We start from the raw sequence: 19,715 nt of genomic DNA, 5'->3' as shown, positions 1-19,715 counted from the left end.
TAAGTCTGAATATCAACTGTAACTTATAGTAGGTCTGAATATCTACTGTAACTTAAAGTAGGTCTGAATATCTACTGTAACTTATAGTTGGTCTGAATATCCGCTGTAACTTAGAGTAGGTCTGAATATCTACTGTAACTTATAGAAGGTCTGAATATCTACTGTAACTTATAGTAGGTCTGAATATCTACTGTAACTTACAGTAGAACTGAATATCTAATGTAACTTACAGTAGATATGAACTTCTACTGTAACTTATAGTAAGTCTGAACTTCCTATGTAACTTATAGAAAGTCTGAACTTCTAATGTTACTTATATCTGAATATCTACTGTAACCTATAGTAGGTCTGAATATCTACTGTAACTTATAGTAGGTCTGAATATCTACTGTAACTTATAGAAGGTCTGAATATCTACTGTAACTTACAGTAGAACTGAATATCTACTGTAACTTATAGTAGGTCTGAATATCTACTGTAACTTATAGAAGGTCTGAATATATATTGTAACTTATAGTAGGTCTGAATATCTACTGTAACTTATAGAAGGTCTGAATATCTACTGTAACTTATAGTAGGTCTGAATATCTACTGTAACTTACAGTAGAACTGAATATCTAATGTAACTTACAGTAGATATGAACTTCTACTGTAACTTATAATAAGTCTGAACTTCCTATGTAACTTATAGAAAGTCTGAACTTCTAATGTTACTTATATCTGAATATCTACTGTAACCTATAGTAGGTCTGAATATCTACTGTAACTTATAGTAGGTCTGAATATCTACTGTAACTTATAGAAGGTCTGAATATCTACTGTAACTTACAGTAGAACTGAATATCTACTGTAACTTATAGTAGGTCTGAATATCTACTGTAACTTATAGAAGGTCTGAATATATACTGTAACTTATAGTAGGTCTGAATATCTACTGTAACTTATAGTAGGTCTGAATATCTACTGTAACTTATAGTAGGTCTGAATATCTACTGTAACTTATAGCAAGTCTGAATATCTACTGTAACTTATAGTAAGTCTGAATATCTACTGTAACTTATAGAAGGTCTGAATATATACTGTAACTTATAGAAGGTCTGAATATCTACTGTAACTTATAGTAGGTCTGAATATCTACTGTAACTTATAGATGGTCTGAATATCTACTGTAACCTATAGTAGGTCTGAATATCTACTGTAACTTACGGTAGGTCTGAATATCTACTGTAACTTATAGAAGGTCTGAATATATACTGTAACTTATAGAAGGTCTGAATATCTACTGTAACTTATAGAAGGTCTGAATATCTACTGTAACTTATAGTAAGTCTGAATATCAACTGTAACTTATAGTAAGTCTGAATATCTACTGTAACTTCACTTTTGTCTTTCTTCTGATGTGGGTATTATCTAGTTATATTATACATGATGTCAGAATATTCTGTGATATTTGTTACGACCACATACCACCAGCTTATATTCCAGTGACAAGTCTAACCACTTATGTTATTAGAATCAGTTATGAGGAACTCTGGTAATAAAGAAAACAATTAATCAATATGTTAATTACCTTCTCTGCTTCCTCGTGCCTCGACTGTAGGGCATAAATTATAGCTAGGTTCAGGTGTGCCACTGCAATAGAAATAAATTGTGGTTAGATTACCACTTACAATATAAATCATGGTTAGATTACCACTTACAATATAAATCTTGGTTACAACAGCTAACTACCTAGTATTTACTGAGGGCTGTGGAGGCCAAGTGGCTAATATGTCTAAAATACAATGCATTAACACAAACCTCAATCTTTAGGTCACAAGTTTAAATCCCATGTGGTTTAGTTATCAGGTACTGACCACTGGTCAGTGGTTTTTCTCTGGATACTCCAGCTCTCCTTCATCTCCTAAACCTTACCATTAATAGGAGGTTAAACCAAGGAAACCTATATTAGCCACTGTTTAATATTAAATAGACCAGTTAGACAACTCCTGTCCCAGACTGTTTATACGTATCTTATACTGCTACCTAGTGCTCTGTGGGATTTATCCTATAAATGGTGATCATTAAATCTAAGGAACAAGTGATTAGATCAGCTAATTTTAGTTCAATTATATATATATGGAAAAGAAAACTGGAAGTTAAGAAATTAAACTTAAAACAATAATTTATCAATTTAGAACAGGTCAAGTATTTGTGCCTTAAACTGAATTCAATTAATGTTATGATATTCCTAATGACAAATGACAACCTAGATGTATTATTATGTTACATGAAAGCTAAGACACTAGTGTTTGAGGGGCCAACTGGGTGCTGATCAGTTCAGTTTGGTATCTTACCTGATAATGCATCCACTAGCCAGAACACTATAGTTGTATCATAACATCATCATCAGATAGGATCAGAAGATCTACTCTCATATACACACAGCAGATTCTATCTTTAAATATTGCAATATTTCACTTACTTGTCAGACTATCATATATAATAGGTGTCCTTTTACATAATGTGAAGACAATAGATAGGTGTCCTTTTACAAAATGTGAAGACAGTGTGTTACAACCTATCAAGTTATTTACAGTATTAACAAATACAAAAGTATACATCTATTTTTTTTGTTTTATTAAGTAACCGTCAGAAACAAAGATTATATTCTTCTATAAAAAACTTCATGTACAATGTAATTTACTTACAGAAGAAAAGACTCTGACTAAACTAATTACAAAATTGCAGTACACTAAATTTCTGATCCAATTGCATTATGAGTCTAAAAATAAAAGGGATCAAAACATACGTATCATTCCAATCTCATTTCTACTTTCAAAAACACAAATCTTCATTAAATCTAGATGAGCTAGGATTGATTTAGTTTCCCATAATTTGGTAATATAATAACTATGAGAACCTAATTAAAACAGTTTGTTATGTAATAGTTCTCACCGGAGTTGAAGTGACGGTATAACAACATTAGGATTCTGGGCTTTGTAAAGCCTATCAAACACTTGTTCTGGTGCACAGACTTATATCATTAGGATTCTGTTTGAAGGCAGACTTCCCTTTGGAAGGTGTTATGATTGTATAAGCACAGCCTGCATGAAAAAATCTATGTATAAAGCAGCACAACTTCAAAGGTCAATTATGTGGGGAAGGAATGTGGTGGATTCTGACTATTAGTAGCTATATGAGGAGGATGCTAGGTCTCACAGGATTTACCAGACAGCTTATAGGAGAGAAATGGGTTAACTGATTCTCTATAGCCTTTCCATGTAAGGCAAGTAGAAAGCACACATCTATATTTTGTGCTGTTTTCAGTATTTTCCTCCTAATGTCTATCAAACAAAGGCTATGGTAGCCATCAGATAACACATAACCAAGCAGAATTGTAGACCTGCTAATCTAACCTTATATCCCCAGTAATTGTAACCCACAGGTTACTAATATGTGTTAAATCTGTAGCTAGTTAACAGTGTCCTTTGCCATCGCCCTCTTCTCTTATTAGTAGGTATTATGTACACACATTATGTGTTAATAGTTCTTTTTTGCTCACTTCACTAATTAACAGCTGGCGCCCTGATCGAGCCCTATACCTCAGTAGTTAACAGGTACCCTGAGCCCTGTACCTCGCTAATTTACAGGTACTCTGAGCCCTGTACCTCACTAGTTAACAGGTACTCTGAGCCCTGTACCTCAGTAGTTAACAGGTACCCTGAGCCCTGTACCTTGCTAATTAACAGGCACCCTAAGCCCTGTACCTCACTAGTTAACAGGTGCCCTGAGGCCTGTACCTCACTAGTTAACAGGTACCCTGAGGCCTGTACCTCACTAGTTAACAGGTGCCCTGAGGCCTGTACCTCACTAGTTAACAGGTACCCTGAGGCCTGTACCTCACTAGTTAACAGGTATCCTGAGCCCTGTACCTCACAAGTTAACAGGTACCCTGAGACCTGTACCTCACTAGTTAATAGGTACCCCATGCCCTGCACCTTATTATTTAACTCGTGACCCAGAGGTGATCCGTAACATGTCTCGACATCTTAATCAATCGGCCACCATGTCCCCCTCAATATTCAATGCCCACCTCAATCAAGTTACTCTACTCACTAGTTAACTGATTTGGTTTAATTACTTTGTTCTATATACTATACCCTACACAACAGTTGGTTATTCTAGTTGTCAGGCCTGTATAATATAACAGTGTAATCCTTATTACTGTAAAAAATGTTTACACTGTTATCATACCATGTAATTTACCAGATATCTAAACATTTGATTTTCAGTCACACATTTAGTATCTACTCCCATCTTGTAATTTACATAACATTTCCTTAATCTGGTCAAACCTTTGTACCACATGCTCCTCATCAGATAAAACTTTAAATGTATTTTAAGAGAGTCTGGTTTAAAGCCATAAATATTGGGAAACACATGAATATCAACAGACACACATCTGTACTGAATTAGAAGATACATCACTCAGATGTCTACAATTTATGTGACAAATTGAACATGCTCTCTCATGACACTCGATTAAGTAAGAGATCAACCAATCTAACACATGAATTAACATTCCTCCAGTTGTGGACCCAGATCAATGTGCTCCACAATATTCGGTGTCCTGGTGTACCAATACATGAATTCTAAAAGAACTTACAGTTGATACATAGGACAGCCACATATATAAAGATTTTACATTGGAGGCCTGGGCAGTGTATTTCCTGTTGCCATATCTATAGAGGATAGTGAATTAATTCACAAAAGTAAATGTAAATTATGAAAATGATAATCCTTTCAAATGTACAGATGCATAAAGGAATAAAGCTACATGTGGTCCCCAGTATTTGAGAACTATTAGGACAGGCTGCTATTGCTTATCAATAAACTTTAGACCCCCCCGCAGTCAAACTTTGGTATACAATAATGATATTCTGAACATGTATAGCCTTGCTTGGCTGAACACAAAAGTATCGGTTTAATAAACGCTATCCACCAGGGACAAATTTATTTATAAATTATATAATTAAAATGAATGAAATTTCAGCAGATTATCTCCCCTTGTTTCTACATGAAAGTTCTCATCCACAGACAAATATCACATCTAATGACTGCAGTTAACATTTTCTATCTAATTCGGCTGAATTAAAGCATGTGGCATCGATTCCTCATCTTTAATTTTGAAATCCCAATAGAAACTAGACTATTATGGCATTAAATGAGTTTTAAAATCATAACATTCAAATCCTTGTAATAATATACATTGGAAACACCAATTATAAATTGCTGCTATAGAAATTATTATTAAAAGTATTGAATAACATGTATTTTGTGTTAAAGTTTTGTGATATAACAATTAGATATCAATCAATTTTTTTACAGTATTCCTATATATAGTTAGGTTGTCCTTTAATAGAAACTCCTACATGAAATGGACAATATGGACGTAGGCCAATTAAAATATCAATCAATGGATATTAATAAGTGACGGTAAAACTGAACCAACAACCAATATATATTTATAGTAACAGTAAGCAATGATATTGACCTTCAAGTAGAAATAATTACAATTTAAACACTGAGAATTTGTTCTCACAAACTAGATCACTGTAGACTGTGGGATGGTCCTGGTCAATTTTTAATAACCAATCTTAATTAAAACAAGGTCATGATTGGGTAGGAACAGCAGAACATAATTGTTTAGAAATGCATTATTTCTACCTTAGTGTTAGTAACACATGTAACATATTACTTACTAATAAGCCAGCTAGTCTAAAGTATCTCTGTAACAACAAAAATTCATTCTATGGAAAATAAGTTTGTTCCACTGTTATCACATCTTCTATAAATTTAATAAGTCAGCTAGTCTAAAGTATCTCTGTAACAACAAAAATTCATTCTATGGAAAATAAGTTTGTTCCACTGTTATCACATCTTCTATAAATTTAATAAGTCAGCTAGTCTAAAGTGTGTCTCTATAACAACAAAAATTAATTCTAGGGAAAATAAGTTTGTTCCACTGTAATCACATTTCTATAAATTTAATAAGCAGCTAGTCTAAAGTGTCTCTATAACAACAAAAATTAATTCTAGGGAAAATAAGTTTGTTCCACTGTAATCACATATAAATTTAATAAGCCAGCTAGTCTAAAGTGTCTCTATAACAACAAAAATTAATTCTAGGGAAAATAAGTTTGTTCCACTGTAATCACATCTTCTATAAATTTAATAAGCCAGCTAGTCTAAAGTGTCTCTATAACAACAAAAATTAATTCTAGGGAAAATAAGTTTGTTCCACTGTAATCACATCTTCTATAAATTTAATAAGTCAGCTAGTCTAAAGTGTCTCTATAACAACAAAAATTAATTCTAGGGAAAATAAGTTTGTTCCACTGTTATCACATCTTTTATAAATTTAATAAGTCAGCTAGTCTAAAGTGTCTCTATAACAACAAAAATTAATTCTAGGGAAAATAAGTTTGTTCCACTGTAATCACATCTTCTATAAATTTAATAAGTCAGCTAGTCTAAAGTGTCTCTATAACAACAAAAATTAATTCTAGGGAAAATAAGTTTGTTCCACTGTAATCACATCTTCTATAAATTTAATAAGCCAGCTAGTCTAAAGTGTCTCTATAACAACAAGAATTAATTCTAGGGAAAATAAGTTTGTTCCACTGTAATCACATTTTCTATAAATTTAATAAGTCAGCTAGTCTAAAGTGTCTCTATAACAACAAGAATTAATTCTATGGAAAATAAGTTTGTTCCACTGTTATCACATCTTCTATAAATTTAATAAGCCAGCTAGTCTAAAGTGTCTCTATAACAACAACAAGAGATCCCAGAGGGATCTTGGCGCCCACCAAAGATTGATCTATGTCTGACAAATGAAAGAATTACAATTCTTTTTTCTGCTTTTCAAACTTTAAACTATCAAAATCCAAGATGGTGGTCGCAAAATGCAATAGGCAGAACTAGGGTCCTAGAGGAACCTACATATGATATTTGAGAACAATCCCTTCAATACTTTCTGAGAAATAGCGGTAACAAACTTTAACTATCAAAATCCAAGATGGCCACGGTCGGCCATCTTGTTGACCGATCAGTCCCAAAATGCAATATGCACAACTGGGGTCCTAGGGGAACCTACATATGAAATTTGAGAAAGATCCCTTCGGTGCTTTCTGAGAAATAGCGGTAACAAACTTTAACTATCAAAATCCAAGATGGCTACCTGGCGGCCATCTTGTTGACTGATCAGTCCCAAAATGCAATATGCACAACTGGGGTCCTAGGGGAACCTACATATGAAATTTGAGAAAGATCCCTTTAGTGCTTTTTGAGAAATAGCGGTAACAAACTTTAACTATCAAAATCCAAGATGGCTACCTGGCGGCCATCTTGTTGACTGATCAGTCCCAAAATGCAATATGCACTACTAGGGTCCTAGGGGAACCTACATATGAAATTTGAGAACAATCCCTTCAATACTTTCTGAGAAATAGCCATAACAAACTTTAACTATCAAAATCCAAGATGGCTGCTTGTCGGCCATTTTGTAGACCGATCAGTCCCAAAATGTTTTATGCAGAACTAGGGTCCAAGAGGAACCTACATATGAAATTTGAGAACAATCCCTTCAATACTTTCTGAGAAATAGCGGTAACAAACTTTAACTATCAAAATCCAAGATGGCCACCGGTCGGCCATCTTGTTGACCGATCAGTCCCAAAATGCAATATGCACAACTGGGGTCCTAGGGGAACCTACATATGAAATTTGAGAAAGATCCCTTCAGTACTTTCTGAGAATTAGCGGTAACAAACTTTAACTATCAAAATCCAAGATGGCGGCTGGTCGGCCATCTTGTTGACCGATCAGTCCCAAAATGCAATATGCACAACTAGGGTCCTACGGGAACCTACATATGAAATTTGAGAAAGATCCCTTCAGTACTTTCTGAGAATTAGCCGTAACAAACTTTAACTATCAAAATCCAAGATGGCGGCTGGTCGGCCATCTTGTTGACCGATCAGTCCCAAAATGCAATATGCACTACTAGGGTCCTAGGGGAACCTACATATGAAATTTGAGAAAGATCCCTTCAGTACTTTCTGAGAATTAGCCGTAACAAACTTTAACTATCAAAATCCAAGATGGCGGCTGGTCGGCCATCTTGTTGACCGATCAGTCCCAAAATGCAATATGCACAACTAGGGTCCTAGGGGAACCTACATATGAAATTTGAGAAAGATCCCTTCAGTGCTTTCTGAGAAATAGCGGTAACAAACTTTAATTATCAAAATCCAAGATGGCTACCTGGCGGCCATCTTGTTGACCGATCAGTCCCAATATGCAATATGCACTACTAGGGTCCTAGGGGAACCTACATATGAAATTTGAGAAAGATCCCTTCAGTACTTTCTGAGAATTAGCCGTAACAAACTTTAACTATCAAAATCCAAGATGGCGGCTGGTCGGCCATCTTGTTGACCGATCAGTCCCAAAATGCAATATGCACAACTAGGGTCCTAGGGGAACCTACATATGAAATTTGAGAAAGATCCCTTCAATACTTTCTGAGAAATAGCGGTAACAAACTTTAACTATCAAAATCCAAGATGGCTACCTGGCGGCCATCTTGTTGACCGATCAGTCCCAAAATGCAATATGCACTACTAGGGTCCTAGGGGAACCTACATATGAAATTTGAGAAAGATCCCTTCAGTACTTTCTGAGAATTAGCCGTAACAAACTTTAACTATCAAAATCCAAGATGGCGGCTGGTCGGCCATCTTGTTGACCGATCAGTCCCAAAATGCAATATGCACAACTAGGGTCATAGGGGAATCTACATATGAAATTTGAGAAAGATCCCTTCAGTACTTTCTGAGAAATAGCGGTAACAAACTTTAACTATCAAAATCCAAGATGGCTGCCTGGCGGCCATCTTGTTGACCGATCAGTCCCAAAATACAATATGCACAACTAGGGTCCTAGGGGAACCTACATATGAAATTTGAGAAAGATCCCTTCAGTACTTTTAGAGAAATAGCGGTAACAAGAATTGTTAACGGACGGACGGACGGACGGACGGACGGACGGACGGACGGACGGACGGACGGACGGACGGGACGGACGACGGACCACGGACGAAAGGCGATTTGAATAGCCCACCATCTGATGATGGTGGGTTAAAAATTAATTCTAGGGAAAATAAGTTTGTGTTTGTTCCACTGTAATCACATCTTCTATAAATTTAATAAGTCAGCTAGTCTAAAGTGTCTCTATAACAACAAGAATTAATTCTAGGGAAAATAAGTTTGTTCCACTGTAAGTCAGCTAGTCTAAAGTGTCTCTATAACAACAAAAATTAATTCTAGGGAAAATAAGTTTGTTCCACTGTAATCACATCTTCTATAAATTTAATAAGTCAACTAGTCTAAAGTGTCTCTATAACAACAAGAATTAATTCTAGGGAAAATAAGTTTGTTCCACTGTAATCACATCTTCTATAAATTTAATAAATTGTTCTTGATTTCAATGCCATGATATATACTGTACACTGCATGTAACAACCCCCTCACTTCCAACCTAAGCACCTCTAGCTGAAGCCACATTATCCATGATTGATGCATGGCTAGCATGTCTCCGTCAGTACACTACAACTCTCACAGGAGATTTTATTGACAGCTGTCTGGGATCAAGAAGTGAAATATTGATCATCTGATTTAAATAAAAAGATTTTAAAAAAGACATATTCCACAGTCTCTATCGATATTGAACCAAAGTTGAAATACGTTCCCAGTAAAGGAAACTTTTATCATACATACGTGTCTTAAAGTATAAAATATTCCTGTACTGGAGTTCTCTATCAAGCTTCACTTTTATCATACATACGTGTCTAGTAAAGTACCAAATATTCCTGTACTGGAGTTCTCTATCAAGCTTCATTTTTATCATACATACGTGTCTAGTAGAGTACCAAATATTCCTGTACTGGAGTTCTCTATCAAGCTTCACTTTTATCATACATACGTGTCTAGTAGAGTACCAAATATTCCTGTACTGGAGTTCTCTATCAAGCTTCACTTTTATCATACATACGTGTCTAGTAAAGTACCAAATATTCCTGTACTGGAGTTCTCTATCAAGCTTCACTTTTATCATACATACGTGTCTAGTAAAGTACCAAATATTCCTGTACTGGAGTTCTCTATCAAGCTTCACTTTTATCATACATACGTGTCTAGTAGAGTACCAAATATTCCTGTACTGGAGTTCTCTATCAAGCTTCACTTTTATCATACATACGTGTCTAGTAAAGTACCAAATATTCCTGTACTGGAGTTCTCTATCAAGCTTCACTTTTTCATACATACGTGTCTAGTAAGTACCAAATATTCCTGTACTGGAGTTCTCTATCAAGCTTCACTTTTATCATACATACGTGTCTAGTAAAGTACCAAATATTCCTGTACTGGAGTTCTCTATCAAGCTTCACTTTTATCATACATACGTGTCTAGTAGAGTACCAAATATTCCTGTACTGGAGTTCTCTATCAAGCTTCACTTTTATCATACATACGTGTCTAGTAAAGTACCAAATATTCCTGTACTGGAGTTCTCTATCAAGCTTCACTTTTATCATACATACGTGTCTAGTAAAGTACCAAATATTCCTGTACTGGAGTTCTCTATCAAGCTTCACTTTTATCATACATACGTGTCTAGTAAAGTACCAAATATTCCTGTACTGGAGTTCTCTATCAAGCTTCACTTTTATCATACATACGTGTCTAGTAAAGTACCAAATATTCCTGTACTGGAGTTCTCTATCAACTTCACTTTTATCATACATACGTGTCTAGTAAAGTACCAAATATTCCTGTACTGGAGTTCTCTATCAAGCTTCACTTTTATCATACATACGTGTCTAGTAAAGTACCAAATATTCCTGTACTGGAGTTCTCTATCAAGCTTCATTTTTATCATACATACGTGTCTAGTAAAGTACCAAATATTCCTGTACTGGAGTTCTCTATCAAGCTTCACTTTTATCATACATACGTGTCTAGTAAAGTACCAAATATTCCTGTACTGGAGTTCTCTATCAAGCTTCACTTTTATCATACATACGTGTCTAGTAAAGTACCAAATATTCCTGTACTGGAGTTCTCTATCAAGCTTCATTTTTATCATACATACGTGTCTAGTAGAGTACCAAATATTCCTGTACTGGAGTTCTCTATCAAGCTTCACTTTTATCATACATACGTGTCTAGTAAAGTACCAAATATTCCTGTACTGGAGTTCTCTATCAAGCTTCACTTTTATCATACATACGTGTCTAGTAAAGTACCAAATATTCCTGTACTGGAGTTCTCTATCAAGCTTCACTTTTATCATACATACGTGTCTAGTAAAGTACCAAATATTCCTGTACTGGAGTTCTCTATCAAGCTTCACTTTTATCATACATACGTGTCTAGTAGAGTACCAAATATTCCTGTACTGGAGTTCTCTATCAAGCTTCACTTTTATCATACATACGTGTCTAGTAAAGTACCAAATATTTCCTGTACTGGAGTTCTCTATCAAGCTTCACTTTTATCATACATACGTGTCTAGTAAAGTACCAAATATTCCTGTACTGGAGTTCTCTATCAAGCTTCACTTTTATCATACATACGTGTCTAGTAAAGTACCAAATATTCCTGTACTGGAGTTCTCTATCAAGCTTCACTTTTATCATACATACGTGTCTAGTAAAGTACCAAATATTCCTGTACTGGAGTTCTCTATCAAGCTTCACTTTTATCATACATACGTGTCTAGTAAAGTACCAAATATTCCTGTACTGGAGTTCTCTATCAAGCTTCACTTTTATCATACATACGTGTCTAGTAAAGTACCAAATATTCCTGTACTGGAGTTCTCTATCAAGCTTCACTTTTATCATACATACGTGTCTAGTAAAGTACCAAATATTCCTGTACTGGAGTTCTCTATCAAGCTTCACTTTTATCATACATACGTGTCTAGTAAAGTACCAAATATTCCTGTACTGGAGTTCTCTATCAAGCTTCACTTTTATCATACATACGTGTCTAGTAGAGTACCAAATATTCCTGTACTGGAGTTCTCTATCAAGCTTCACTTTTATCATACATACGTGTCTAGTAAAGTACCAAATATTCCTGTACTGGAGTTCTCTATCAAGCTTCACTTTTTATCATACATACGTGTCTAGTAGAGTACCAAATATTCCTGTACTGGAGTTCTCTATCAAGCTTCACTTTTATCATACATACGTGTCTAGTAGAGTACCAAATATTCCTGTACTGGAGTTCTCTATCAAGCTTCACTTTTATCATACATACGTGTCTAGTAAAGTACCAAATATTCCTGTACTGGAGTTCTCTATCAAGCTTCACTTTTATCATACATACGTGTCTAGTAGAGTACCAAATATTCCTGTACTGGAGTTCTCTATCAAGCTTCACTTTTATCATACATACGTGTCTAGTAAGTACCAAAGTACTGGAGTTTCTATCAAGCTTCACTTTTATCATACATACGTGTCTAGTAAAGTACCAAATATTCCTGTACTGGAGTTCTCTATCAAGCTTCATTTTTATCATACATACGTGTCTAGTAGAGTACCAAATATTCCTGTACTGGAGTTCTCTATCAAGCTTCACTTTTATCATACATACGTGTCTAGTAAAGTACCAAATATTCCTGTACTGGAGTTCTCTATCAAGCTTCACTTTTATCATTACAGAGAGAGATTCAATTCCTTTGTTCTGTCATAATATGTTAACATTGTACAGATCACTTTTGCATCGACCGGCTTGAAAGTTTTGTTTAAGACAGCAGACATATTTCTGCTATTAACAACCAACATCAACAGTTTCTGGATCACGGCTATTGTCATTTTTTGTTTGTTTGTTGGATTCAATTAACGTGCTATCAATAGCCAGGGTCATGTAAGGACATCCTCCCATATATGTTGTGTGCTGCGTGTATGAAATGCATGGCGTGTGTTTTGGGAGACTGTGGTATATCCTTGTAGTGTCTCCTTGTATAGTGAAACTGTTGCCCATTTTATAGTGCTATATCACTGAAACATGCCGCTGAAGACGCCAAACAAAACACACTTCCGGTCACATTATACTGACAACAGGCGAACTAGTCTTCCCACTCCCTTTATGCTAAGTGTTAAGCAGGAGCAGATTAACTACCACTTTTATAGACTTTGGTGTGTCTCGGCCAGGGGACAGAACCAAGAGCCTACCTCACAGGGGTGAGCGCTCAACAGAAGGCCAAAAGTGAGGCAGTGTCAAGGGAGACATTAGGAAGACGAAAGTAAGTTAGGAAGAAGAGAAAAGATAAGATCCTATAGGGGCAGCAGGTACAATTGTAACGCCCTACTTGCAGGTCATGGTGTTACCATGATTACGATGTAAAATAGATAACATACACATTCCCAAAAGGAAATCATTTCATAATATTACAATATCGGCCATAATCTGATATTAAATAACTTCAATATAAACAAGAGCTGTTGGAGAACAGCAAAGCTCGCCTATTCAGAAGAAGTTGATGTTCAAGTATTGCTGTTTAAACATGGAAATATGACAAATTAACAGACTCAAAAACCCCCTAAAGGGCTCCAAATTGGTTGTATTATCACGTTCAGCATCAATACACATTAGGAAAATAAAATCATAAACATTTATGATGACTTAAGCGTAAACCATTGATGAAACAGAAACTTGCTCAAAAACTTTAACGTGAAATGGGACGCCAACGCTGACGCCGACGCCGACGCCAGGGTGACAACATTAGCTCCCCATATTCTTCGAATAGGCGAGCTAAAAATATATGATATTCCATTTTGTGAATTAACAGTTCTTCATAACGATTCCAATAAATAATTTATATTGATTGTGCCATAAATCATTCATATTAATTACTAAGGTCTTGACCATGAGTATATGGACTAGGTATACTTATTTGGAGTGCTTCTGATTGACCTTATAATTACATTCCTTATTTAGTATTAACCTAATTTGGTTGTTGTTCTAAATCATTCATCTTCATAGCAAGCATAATCTTTTCATAAAATTTGAAGATACAAAGTTATAGAGCAACTACTAACAGTATTAAATAAAAGATTGCTGGAATGTTTATGATGAGATGATGGCTTATATTGATTTTAGCTAGCTGACATTGGAGTCGGTAATAACAACACGATTCTCGACACAAAGGCTTGTCACACGATCACCCGCCATCTGACATACCCTTACACTCAAAATCAAATTTATAAGGTTGTCATATTGATGAAGAATCGATAGGGTACAGGTCTGTTAGTGTTAGAGAATGATGGCGTGCCGCACATGCAGCGAGGGGACTCAGACATCAGACCATGAATCGCTATAGTGGCCCCCCGGGATCCCAACATAGTGTGTGCTATATGGAGACAACACCACACGGAAATACAAGCCTCCGAAAAATAATTATACCGGGTCAGGGCAACCTGTCATTTTAATTGTATGATTAGAAATCATGATTGTAGACAGATGTGTTCCTTTATGTCTCTTTGGTATAACTGATTTTTTTTGTGTTAATTTTGAAAAATCTTTGAAACTGTCAAAATGTTTTAATGAAACATATAAAAGAAAAAAGAAAAAAATCTTTCCAAATTTTGTTTTCAGAAATATTTGATAATTTTGAAACTGACTGATCTGGAGCATTTACTAGAAACATACATTAAAACTGAAAGTTAAGTTTGAGTCCATATCCTGTCTTGTCCAGATTTGATGATATTTGGTTCTTTGATAAGACATTTATACACTCAATGTTAAACGTTTCCTACAATAATTGACTGCACCTTTTGATATTATTTTCTAATGTACACGTAGGGTAATTAATAAGCATTAAAAATAATCCTTTAATATTCAAATATTGTAGGTGCTAAAAAAAGGCTGATACTTCACAGAAAAAAATATATCAAAATACCGCGGTATTGGTTATGTAGCTCACAAAAAGTGGCACTCCGCACCTAAATACAATAATCTTAAAACCTATCATTTAAGTATGAACCTTGTTTTGTTCAGATGTCTGTCAGGTGATTTGATACACAGAAACCAAGGAATTATGATAATAACAACGAAATATGTTCCTACCTTTGATTCTAACTTTCCACGTTTCATTTATAAAAGCAAGATTTAGCTTTAAGGAAATTTTGGTTGTTCAGAATTTTTCTTATATCTAATACACTTACTCCCTTTATTTCAATAATTAACTTGCGGTTTTAAATACCCATTTACTTCTAATGGGTACAATATCTTTTTAATAGTTTTTGTAACAGTCTGTGTATTTGACACATATTCACTAAATGCAAGGAAAACCATTTCTTAACTCTGAAGAGATATCCACTCAGAATTCAGAAAATAATTGATTTTTGAAATCCCAACTATGAACACTGTCATTATTTCTATAGAATTGCACCAGATTCACATTATAACAGCCAATCCTTGAATGTATTTAAATCATCATCAGCCAACAGGGGACATCTTTAGAGAAGGCATTAGACATTTAACCCACCTATAGATATAATACTATAGCCACTCTGCTATTCTGTAAGACTTCCTGATGCTCAAATCAAGATAGAAACATCTTCAACGCATCAAATCTTGACAATAAAGAGAAACATCTTCAACGCATCAAATCTTGACAATAAAGTGATAATCACCTCGACATCCAACACTGGAAAACTAACCTGTCGTAAACCATTCAAATACACAATCAAAATCCAAAAACATTACCAGAAAAGTTTTGAATTTCAAAAGATAATAATCCAATACATTCCTATGGCAATTGATTTTTTTACTTCAAAGCTACATTTATAATTTTATTTTCTTCTCATCTATAATCTTATTTTTTTTCCATCTCTGATTTTATTTTATATTCATCTATGATTTTATTTTCTTCTCATCTATAATTTTATTTTTCTTCTCATCTATGATTTTTCTTCTCATCTATGATTTTCTTCTCATCTATAATAATATTTTTCTTCTATGATTTTCTTGTCATCAATAACTTTATTTTCTTCCATTGTTACAAACTACTTGATGACATGTTTCCATAGTTGTATTAAGGACAATCTTGCCGTGGTTAGCTGACCTTCGAACAGCTGGCCCCGATACATGTAACAGAATTGGTGTGACATTGGAGTTTCGACTTACTTGAGAGTTTAGGCCGACACTGTATTGCTCGTTTATAACTTTCAATGGCTTCTTCATACCTCTTCTGATCTTGTAGTAATATACCTCTGCGAGGAGTAAAACAAAGCAACAAAATGTTAGGGTCAGTAAATTGATACTTTAGATATCTTTATGTAAATGTCACGGGTATAACTGCGAGTTCAACACCTTGTGAAGAGATCTACCTGGATACTTATTCTCAATCTTAGTACCATACTCAAATAAAAGGTTCATATCATCTTGTGCAGTCTTGTATTACAAGTTCCAAGATGAAAGGTGATATCAAGGAGACTGTCTAAAATGAAGTGATCTCAAATGAGTCAGAAACATAGAAATCGACAGCACTTGTATGTGTTAAGAACATTCTATATGATCTTTGCAGTACTAAAGGTCATTCCTGTTAACCACTACATCTGCCTTTAATAGTACCAGCTCTGTACACGAGATTGTTCATGTTAAATCTATCAAAGTGCATATGTATAAGGTACCTTGATTGGACTATTCAAAAGAGATGACAAGTAAGCTATCAATTGGATGTAAAAATCTTTATATATTCACGTTTTCATCTCCTTGAAATAACGTTGCATTAACAACATGCACTTGATTAGCAAAGAAAAAAAATGACTTTAAGATCACAACCATTTCATGTATCAAATTAAAATGTTACATATCACCACCCTTACACTTGTATAGACTATATATCTACTAAGATAGCAACCTTGGCTTATTTAAGGCTTTACATATAGAGACACATCAGGGACTATCCAGCTTTAGACAGAGATGAATCAATCACTGGTTTGAACAGGTGACTTTTAAAGCCATTTTACACCCTGTATCTAGAAATACTGGACAGTAAACATCATTGTGTAAAAGAATGCAGTCCTATATAATAGAAAAGGGATTTAGTTTTATAAGGTGAATTTTCTACATTCATTGCAACAAGAGATTGAATTCACAAAATAGATGGTCTTATAAGTGTTCAATCTCCAAAGATCTTGACATTGGAACTAGCTAAGTACCTGATATTTTGTCAAGGTGTATAGCTTATCTTCCATCAGGTATATTACATTGTAATGAAAACAAACCAAGGTGTACAGATCGGTGACCAGACCTTAGCTTTATACAAGATATCAAATTTTCTCTCCAGCATTATCAGATAATTATACAAAATCTTAAGATGGTTTTGATGTTTGATGATTAAACCAACGTGTTCAAACAAAACCAGGGCTCACAATAGTTACATTACTGTTTGGACTAATTAGCAACCATTTCAAAAAAGGAGGTTTTTATAATACAATATTTCTAAGTGGTTATATATTGTGAACTTACAAGTTGTAATGAGTGTCGGCCATGTTGGATCTGTGGACGAGAGCATTGCGGTAAGCTGTTTCGGCTTCTCCAATCTTCCCCTGACTATTCAACACATTAGCCAGGTTTCCCCACGCTGTCAAATTAAAAAAAAACTTCTCTGTAACTATCAGTGATACATCAGTTGGCATTCCACAAAGTACTGATAATACAAATATGATAAAGGGTCAAAAAGGCTATGGTGAGATTATTGCAATGGTTCGTTTCTGTATTTATCAAAAATGTGAGATATGTGTATTATTTGGTCAGTACATATTGCTTCAGTTGGATTCTGTGACCATCACAGAATGAGATTTCTTTGACACGTACTGATAAACAATGTAGTTTGGCTTCTATCACAGAATGAGATTTCTTTTATTATTATACCAGTATTGCAATAGATTGGATTATATCACAAAATAAAATTTCTTTATTATTTGTCCAGTATAGCTATAGTTTGGGTTCTATCATAAAGTATTTTTTTTTCTTATTAATTGACCAGTATTGCATTAGTTTGGGTTCTATCACAAAATGAAATTTCTTTTCATATTTGACCAGTATAGCTATAATAGTTTGGAATCATCATAGAGTGAAATTTCTTTTCATATTTGACCAGCATTGCTATAATTTGAGTTCTATCACAGAATACATGATAGTGAAGTATTCCTTCCTGATAACGATCTTACCTTTAGCTGGATTGACCGACACGCCAGATCTGTACAAATTTTCCTCCGTCTGCCACACACGATTCCTCAGCACAGTCTTGCCACAAAAAAGGGCCACAAGGGCCATAAAAGCTATCACAAATCCCTTCTGTGCATATATGTTGTTTTTCTGTAGCTTTTTATAAACAACATAGCCTCCATGGGCCACTAACAGACAAAAGCCCATACTTGGAATGTACAAAACACGCTCTGCTATCACAAAACCAACATAGAAAAATAAGTTGGTGGCAGGAATGAATGGAAACACCATGAGAGCAAGTGCCATCACACATATGTCTTGAGATCGGTAGACTCTATCAACTGAGGTCAGTTCCTCCTCACTGTCTGTAGAACTGTTGGATGGTCGTCGACTTGACAACGCAAGTTTTGTTTTTAGTAAAGACATATTTTTATTATGAGTATGATGGTTATTATTTTGACTATTGGAATGTGAGTTTAAATGGCTAAAACCATTGCCATTTAGATGTGGCTGGAACGTTCTCACTTTTAAATTATTAATATTGCTACTATGAAGATCACAAATTAACAAATATGACTTATAAAATAACACTGAGTAAAACAATAATGAAAACACATTGCGTACATCCCATATTGATTCGACCAATGGAATCGCATCCATCGACCAATCAAAACTAAGCACTCGTGGACAAAATAGAATCCACAAATTAAGGGAAGGCAACAGTAAATAAGTGAGTGTCCGAGTCAAAAGACTTTCCGAGTCGGAAGCTGGGTTATCGGACGGGGCAAACTCCGGAGGCTTGTTTCCCATGAACACAAGACGGAATGTGATAAGAGAGACACCGACTAGCACCAACAAAATAATCCCCTCCACCACATCTTTTCTTTTCATCTGCAACATACAAAAAACAAGGAGATGTCATATGAAGTTACAGTTAAAATATACAGTAATATTGCACCTACAGTCACCATATAAAATAACATACCTGGTAATAGTACTAATGTATTAGCTGTCATTAAATGACTTTAGCTGTTAATATAGGACCTTAAGCCAAATCCATCAACCAATGCCTTCAAGTGTGAATGTAAGGCAACAATTGACATGAGGTCAGCTAGGTGATATGCATGATGGACATGGGTATTGACATGAGGTCAGCTAGGTGATATGCATGATGGACATGGGTATTGACATGAGGTCAGCTAGGTGATATGCATGATGGACATGGGTATTGACATGAGGTCAGCTAGGTGATATGCATGATGGACATGGGTATTGACATGAGGTCAGCTAGGTGATATGCATGATGGACATGGGTATTGACATGAGGTCAGCTAGGTGATATGCATGATGGACATGGGTATTGACATGAGGTCAGCTAGGTGATATGCATGATGGACATGGGTATTGACATGAGGTCAG

At 35.1% G+C, this 19,715-nt stretch overlaps 1 protein-coding gene across 1 annotated transcript in view; it reads right to left on the bottom strand.

Annotated features, from left to right (window-relative positions):
- Positions 1 to 19,715, bottom strand: part of LOC138307923 (protein O-mannosyl-transferase TMTC2-like) — an 82,628-nt gene that overhangs the window by 10,734 nt on the left and 52,179 nt on the right. Inside the window, exons 3-6 of the mRNA XM_069248851.1 lie at positions 18,299 to 19,187; positions 17,595 to 17,709; positions 16,248 to 16,333; positions 1,571 to 1,632 (exon numbers count right to left, since the gene is read on the bottom strand). Coding sequence (XP_069104952.1) covers positions 1,571 to 1,632; positions 16,248 to 16,333; positions 17,595 to 17,709; positions 18,299 to 19,187 — 1,152 coding nt within the window. The remainder of the gene's footprint in view (positions 1 to 1,570; positions 1,633 to 16,247; positions 16,334 to 17,594; positions 17,710 to 18,298; positions 19,188 to 19,715) is intronic.

The sequence above is a fragment of the Argopecten irradians genome, chromosome 1, assembly GCF_041381155.1.
Source record: "Argopecten irradians isolate NY chromosome 1, Ai_NY, whole genome shotgun sequence".
NCBI lineage: Eukaryota > Metazoa > Mollusca > Bivalvia > Pectinida > Pectinidae > Argopecten > Argopecten irradians.
The sequence above is the reverse complement of the archived record's forward strand: the minus strand, read 5'-3'. Positions and strand labels throughout refer to the sequence as shown.